This window comes from Dendrobium catenatum, unplaced genomic scaffold (genome assembly GCF_001605985.2).
Source record: "Dendrobium catenatum unplaced genomic scaffold, ASM160598v2 original_scaffold_12804, whole genome shotgun sequence".
NCBI lineage: Eukaryota > Viridiplantae > Streptophyta > Magnoliopsida > Asparagales > Orchidaceae > Dendrobium > Dendrobium catenatum.
Window position 1 is genome coordinate 205,459 of NW_021331264.1, and position 7,974 is coordinate 213,432.

Here is a 7,974-nt window from a genome sequence, read left to right on the forward strand (position 1 = left end):
TAAAAAAAAATCAATGCGATGCCAACTAAATGCTTCTTGAAACCGAGCAACATTTTGTTCAGTAGATGCAGATACATACAATTACAGTTTAGAAGCCATCAAAACTATTCAAAACGATGGACAAGAATGAAGTTTACAATTTTTTGGCATTTGGAGGGCTAAAGCTATCAACTTTTGAAGGTCTCAGCTTTTCAACCCAAACTAAATGTCCTTTTTTGTGATCTTGGCGACTTAAAAATTGAATTTGCTCGAGTGTTCCACCATGAACTAGATCAGATTCAAACTGTTCTAGGACCTTAACAATCTGCCAAAACTCTGGTCTCTTCTCTGGTAGTGTTGACCAACATTGCTCGGTCAACATCCTCAGGGCTACCGGACAGTCGGCCGGAATAACGGGCCGTAAGTTCTGCAAAGAGCAAGTCTTTAAATTAGCATAATAATATATGTCAGGATTACACAGCTCAGTTTGATCTATTGGTTGAGAGCTTTTATTATCGACCAAGAGATCTTGGGTTCGAGTCTTGCGTATATGATGTGTCTGAGCTTGCCTAAATTGGCCTAAATGTCGCAAAAAAACATATCCCAAGAGTGGTAGATTATGTTCAACAAAAGCATGCCCAAGCAGACAAGCACAAAGTGAAAAGGAAGCACAGGACTAAGGTTTCGTTTGGGGTGGCTTTTTTACTGCTTCTTAAAGCATCTTTCTAGCAAAAAAATTTTTGTACTAGAGAAATCTACTTTAAGAAGCAGTAAAAAAGTCACCTTAACCGAAACCTAAGAATATATAATAGAATTACCTGCATGGCAAGTGGATAGTATACCTTATTAACAACTGCAAAAGCTGCCTGAACTGGTGTCATTTCTTCATATGGAATGGCACCTGTAATCATCTCCCATAACAGAAGCCCAAAGCTGTAAACATCGACTTTGCGCCCATAAGGCTTGTGTTTAATCATTTCAGGAGCCATCCAGCGGTAAGTGCCAGCTTCATCTCCAAGAACATCACAATATGCTTCTTCACATGCCACTCCAAAATCAGCAATTTTTACACACAAGTTCTTATCAAACAAAATATTCCCTGACTTCAAGTCACGATGAATAACTCCTTGTGAATGAATGTACTCCATGCCCCGGGCAACATCTAGCGCAATCGAAATCAGATTATCCAAAGGAAGTGGCGAGCGATCAAGTTTGCGCAACAATGCCCACAAAGATCCTCCAGAAAGATATTCAGTGATGATGAAAAGGACGGGAGATTTTTTGCAAAACCCAGCAAGCTGCAATTAAAGAGAAAATAAGAGAAAAATCTAAATGTTTTGTCTTTGACTTTAATTCATAGCAGTATTAATCATTAGAGAGAAACAAGAATCATAGTTAAGTGTTAGAAGAAATGGTTTACAGTTGTTCATCTTAATGGACATGTCCCCTCAAGGTTAAATTAATCTTTTTTCTTCTTTTGACAATACTAGTAAATTCAGAATTATGGCAAGGAAACTAAGCTGGTAGATCTACAGCGATAAAAAAAACTAGTCATTCACAAAATATTCATGAAATTAAGGTTTTGTTTGGGACGGCTTTCTTACTTCTTATTAAAATTTTTATACTAGAAAGCTATTTTAAGAAGCAGTAAGAAAGTCATCCCAAACGAAACCTAAATGACAAAATATTCATAAAACCTCAAGTTCAATCAATGAACCCGTAACAGAATTCTAAGGGAGAAGGATGAAGGAATAGAGGATTGAAATCATTTTTGTTTATCCTCCAAATTATGCTTCCAATCTGCAATATCTCTATAGCAATTCAAGACCAAAGTAAACAACATGAAATAGCTGAAAGAAATATGAATCCCAAAATACCTTGATCACATTGCGGTGACAAAGATGAGATAGAAAAGTTGCCTCTCTGGTGAACTGCTTTTCTAAGCGTGCCACCATGACTCCACTGTCATCTTCATCGGGCAATCTAATAAGTTTTACAGCAACTGGTTGATTCTTATACATGCCATGGTAAAGTCTACTATAAGCTCCACAGGCAAATCTAGCCCCAAAATACAACTCAGAAAGATTTACAATCCACTTCTCTGTGGTCTCCACTGCTGTCACTCTAACTACACCATTATCAAAATACCTTGCCCAGGGTCTCTCTTTCTTTGCCCTTAACTTGGTAATGCCTTTCACAAAGGAAATTTGTTGGAGAGTGCTCAACTCATTATTGACTTGTTTATTTCTACTACGGGGTGGTGTTGAGAACCTCTTTGAATGAGATTTTGCCTCTTTAAAGAGATCAGAAGAAATGGTGGTTGGCTGTGGAGAAATAGATCTTCGCTTTGGTTTGGATTTTCGTTTCATTTGAGCCAATTTTTTCCTACTGGAATCAAACCAAACTGCATAAGAAAACAGTTTCAATGTATCTACTGTGGCGCGTAGATTGGGATGGAAAGAGAACCCAACAGGTTGTAAATTGGACTCCTTCATCAAGGTCAAGGAAGACTCGCTACTGCCATGTTGCAGAGAGGATTTAGAAGAAATCGAATCTGAAGAAACAAGGCTTGAATCCTTCATCTTGCTCTCTGATTTTCCATCTGTTTTTCTACCAGAAGTGGCCAACGGCTTCCCTTCTGAAACAGAGCTAGTGTTGCTCAATTGTACAAAGCTACTAGCCATAAAAGCTGCATTTGAGAAGCCTAAACCAGAGTCCCTTGCCATTGAATCTGAGCTCGAACTTTCTTTCTTCAGGTCCAAGTCTCTGTCAGATTGGCAGTCCAATCTAAAGGATAGCAATCTAGAAGAACCAGAACGGATGAAAGTGTTTTGAGAGAACTTTGCCCTGGTAACCCATGAACAGCTCTCGTTCTCCATTGCCCCCAAAATACTAAAAAACTAAAACGCCAAAAGCAAGTGATGAAATTCCAGGCCCCGCACCTCTTCCTATAGAAGAACCATCATTTAAAAGAACAAAGAACAAAGCACCCATAAAAAAATCTCTGCAACATCATCACGAAGCAACCTGAGAGCAATCGCAAAGAATTCAATCCTTCAACGGGATAGCAGAGCTTAACATGCCAAGCGCAAACCCTAGAAAGAAGAAAACAAATCAGGAAGCTAAAATCAAAAGGTAAAAGTGCTAAATATCTTTTTCAATCAACCGTGATAAATGAATCATCATTATTGTCCTCATTGACGTAATATCGCATCAAGTCTACTCCTTTTTCATGGAAAAAAACTAAGAAAAACGAAAAAACATAGAATCACGGTGAAAAAGCCAACCTTTCACGTGTTTCCCACAGCTGGAGATAAAACTGGTCCAAGGAATATAACCGACGATATTTGGTATTAATTGAAAAGGGTGCAGAAAAGGAGCAGCGCAGCTGCGTTAATGGCTACATATAGAAAGAAGAAAGGCTGCGAGGATTAAGGCAAGAACGGAGGGAAGAAGGCGCGGCTTCTACCTTATATAGCGCAGAGCACACACCAACCGCCGGCGCACGAGACCAGAGACCGAATGGAAACCTAAAACCCGTACAGATTTAGTCCTCTATGTGGATTAGCTACTAAAAATACAATTTTTATTTTAGTTTTGTCTCCTTCTTCGGTGACCGTATACCATGCTCTAAGTCGCACGGTCACCGGCCCCTCCCTCCCTCACGCCCGTTTCCACGTAAAATACGCGGTTAGCCATGAAACCAAGGATTCCTGGATCGAATTCTCTCTCTATGCACAATTTTGACCTATTGATTAGGGGATTTTTTTTACTATTATTTAAGAAATTTTGAGTTCAAATCTTATATATATATATAATGAGTGTGTAAATTTACTTTAATTAGTTCAAATATCTCAAAAAAAAATCTTTCTGCTTTATTTATGTTTTGGTACTTAATCTAAGATAATAATAAATTAAATTAATTACAAAAAATATGTAAGGATGTTGATCCTATTTTATAAAAACATGTTTATTTTACTCAAATATATCAATGTAAAAAATTTCATATTTTTGAAATATTTTTATTAAGCAAGCAAAGTGTTGGCTATTCAGGGTTATAACATAGGAATTTCATTTATTACGGTTCATAATACAATCCTCTATATATATATATATAAAATTGTTTTGTATCTAAGTAACTTAAATTTCTATGAAGAAAAGTGACATCATGCCTAACTATCCTTTTTGTCATCCAACATCACCAACTCTAACCTACACTTCTACCTTCATCATTAAAAAAAAAAAAGTTACAAGAGAAGGAAAAATAAATGGTGGAATAAATAAGGAAATGGAGCAAGAGAGTGAGCTACCCATGGCATGAACAATATAACATGAAACAAAGTAAAGAGATAATGATTTTATTCTTAAAAACAATAATATAACTAGAGATTCAAATAATATTTTGAAAAACTTATCGAAGAAGTCTTAATAGGAAGATGTCACAGCTTCACTACTCATTATATATATACAACACTTTGTATGATTTCAATCCAACATAATTTCTTTAATGCAACCACTACTTATTTATAAATATTAAAATACATATTATTGTATAATTCTTTGGAGACTTAAGGAAGGTCTAAAATTTTTATGATTGAATTGCAAAATTGAGTGTTGTCTTATTAAATTGAAGAGATGTTTATTGTCAAGAATTAAGAACTCCTTTCCTTATACTTAGCTTTAATGGAAGGGCCAGAGATGGGAGGGCATTCTATCATACTTACAAATATATTAAATTAAGTTATGATCATATAAAAAGAGAGTGGTTCCTAATATTAATTTAATGGTGATTTTTTTTTTTCTTAACTGTTTTATTTTTAATTGAAGATGTTGATGGAATGAACTTTCATAAAAGAAATAAACTTTCTTTCCATATTGACATATTGAAATTAAAATTTGTGGAGATATCCTCTGATCTGATGGACATATATTTGATTGAAACTAAATAACATAAATAATTTGCCTTATTTTTTGTGTTTTGAACTCTTTTGTGTTTATTTATAGCTTCATCATACTCATACTTAGTAATACTTCTATATTTGAATTTTTATATTATAATTATAATAAATCACTTTTAAAGTAAATTTAATAGTATTGTGACCATCAACTTTGAGATAAAAAGTTTGATGGAGTAAATATTATAGAACCAATGTGTATGAATTTCCCATTAAAAAAAAAAGTAAAGGAAATTACTGACATTCTAATATGCTACTAATAATATTGAAAGATGATCATATAGTGATTTATAAAGAAGCCCTTTTAGAGATCCAACAATAATGCAAGTCTTAGAGAAAACAACTATGCATAGGTTATCTCATTACTTTAAAGCACCATATAATCTGAGGATCATACACATTTATTTTGGAGTACTACTCTTAAGGTAAGTGCAAGAGCACTTACCAAGTAAAAATTATCATATAAAGGAGAACAAACTTCACCAATCTATCTACCACTCCTAAAGGACTTGATGTGTCATGAAATATTTCCCAACTATTATTTTTCATCTTTGACTATGCATTAAATTGTTACACCATTAATAGCTCACATGTTTCATCATGTTGTCACATTTTGTCTTGTTCACAATTCTAAATTAAAAACTCTCTTATACAGTGGCGCGCGCACTCGCACGCACACACACACCAAGCATATTACTACTTTATTAAGGTGCCCAATTATCTATATATTGCTGCCATTCGGGATCTATAACACCATCATCATCACAATATACATGCCATTTCATTTAGAATAATTAATGCACCATCATTGGAGTAATTAAAGGTTATTGATCCTAAAAATCTAATTAAGCTATCAATTATTTTGTTATGCATTTTGCATCATTATCCAAGATTCTAATTTTTACCTTTTCTCAAGCTTTCAATAAGATGACCAAGGTTAGTAATTGTATTGATAGCTCTTTTAAAGCTCATCAAAGTCTTCCACTTGATCTTTAACTTTCTATAAAAGGCTCAAGTGATGCCACAAAATTTTCTTATTTGTCACCTCCCATATGATGTAATTATTATATACTATATTTTCATCTCAAATGTAACATTTTATTGTATTTCTTCTTTTGCTCATCTCAAAGTTATCATGAAAGTTCCTAAGAGCTCAATAATGTCTCAATTGTGTGTTGTTAACAACATTGCTCATATTTTCTCTTACTTATTTTGAAAGTGGATGTAAGACTTTGGATCAAAAAATTAAATCTCTATTAAATTTTTATATATTTTCTCTTTATGTCTCATCATTTACTAACTCCAATATAATATATTTCCAGTATATCTCATCTAAATGTATAAATTTGAGTGTCCTCTCGAACCTCTCTTTAAAAAAAAAAGTGTTCACCAATACCATTAGCAATTAGACAAACATCAATAAGAGGACGTACATGTTAGTGGATGAGTGTAGAATAGTTCATCTTGGCATCTATGTTAGAGGGTATATGATGATATGACTAGTTAAGACTTTAATTTATATTGGATATATATGTAAAATGAGGATGAGTTTAATATCCTAAGTGATATAGGGTATAAGTACTTTGATAATTACATAGTCCTCGGTGTTATGTAATTTTTTATTGATTATTATGAAAAATATAGAGATATAAAAGGCTCTATATATTATGAATAAATTTATAATTTTGAGAGTTTCTTTAGTTATATCTTCTTCTATGTTAGAAATTCATAACTGGAGGAAATATATTGAGGTTAGTTTATAGGCTATGAAAAAGTTCCAAAATAAAGTCAAACATGGGACTATTAAATTACTTTAGATAATTGAATTGATCATGTTTAAGTTGCATAATATGACTTTGCATTGGGACATACCATTATAATATTTATGGTCAGAAGACACCTATATAAAGGTAAGAAAATTAACATGTGTACTATCAGTTTCATCTGATTCTATATGCAAGTCCTTTATAGGTGTATAAGTTATGCATCATATTGGCCTAATAGTATTAACTAATGTTAACCCCTAGGGCCTTGAGATTTTATAATGCTCTTCTTGGATATGTTTCAAAAAGAGGGTAATATTTTATCATTCTTGGGATACGGAAGATAATTATTAATTCAACTTAATTTAATTTAAATTTTGTAACATCACATAAAATATTAAATTTATTTTGAGAGCATGAAACTTATTATACATTGAATAATCCTATATAGATCCAATGGCTGGTTGTGGTGCTTCTTGTTAGGGGAAGAAGGAAGAAGATAAGTCAATGGAAAAAAATAAGAGATTCACATCATTAGAAAAAGAGATATCATGGCTATATATATATATAGTGAAGTTGTACACTACAAAGTATTTGTTATAGATGAATTAAGCATTGTTATTCTTATATTGTATGAAGGAGAGTGAAAAGAAGATTGGATAGTCACTAAAAAATAGAGTAAATGATTGAAGATATAGAGAAATATTTTTCTTAATAACCTCATTTATTTTATATGTACAGAAGCAGAGTTTGATAAAAAAAAATTAATTTAAAGCTAGTGGTGGTGAACCTCTCATTGATGAAGCACCTTTAATTTCTACAGCTAAGCTAATAACATAAGATAATATGGATTTTTTTCTTTGAAGAAATTTCATCATTCACTAAACATCAAGCTCCCCTATATGTGACCACTACTCCAAAGAAGATTTAAATTATAATTTCTTATGCAAATGAGGCTAATACAAGACCAATAAGTTCACCCTTCGTTTCAAGTATAGATGATGATGTGGTATTCTATAGCTGCACAAACTAAGGTTTTAGAATTCTGCCACATAAGCCATGAATTGTGTATAACAGAATTCTAAAGCTTTAATTGAACTAAAATACTATTTTAAGATATCAAAATAAATTTTGAATTGATAAAAATTACTACATTTTAAAATTATCTAGTAAAAAATCTAGAATAAATACTCAAAATGACTAGAACGGTTGTATCAATAACATGTCAAAAGTTATGCGGATGAAAGTTACTAGAATTCAACAAAATTGTATTTTTG

At 32.7% G+C, this 7,974-nt stretch overlaps 1 protein-coding gene across 4 annotated transcripts; it reads right to left on the reverse strand.

Moving 5' to 3' along the window:
* LOC110100381 (serine/threonine/tyrosine-protein kinase HT1) lies at nucleotides 1-3,573 on the reverse strand. 4 transcript variants are annotated; one of them, XM_028691555.1, is made up of 5 exons: nucleotides 3,267-3,573; nucleotides 3,007-3,074; nucleotides 1,857-2,927; nucleotides 822-1,277; nucleotides 1-406 (listed from the first exon to the last, which is right to left on the reverse strand). In XM_028691555.1, the coding sequence occupies exons 3-5, from the start codon at nucleotides 2,856-2,858 to the stop codon at nucleotides 134-136; spliced, it is 1,731 nt and encodes a 576-aa protein (XP_028547388.1). In that variant the 5' UTR covers nucleotides 2,859-2,927; nucleotides 3,007-3,074; nucleotides 3,267-3,573; the 3' UTR covers nucleotides 1-133. The 4 variants fall into 4 exon arrangements, with proteins under 4 accessions (XP_028547388.1, XP_028547390.1, XP_020683512.1 ...); XM_028691557.1 differs by having other exon boundaries at nucleotides 3,449-3,526; XM_020827853.2 differs by having other exon boundaries at nucleotides 1,857-3,074; nucleotides 3,267-3,572.
* Between the last annotated feature and the right edge of the window lie 4,401 nt (nucleotides 3,574-7,974).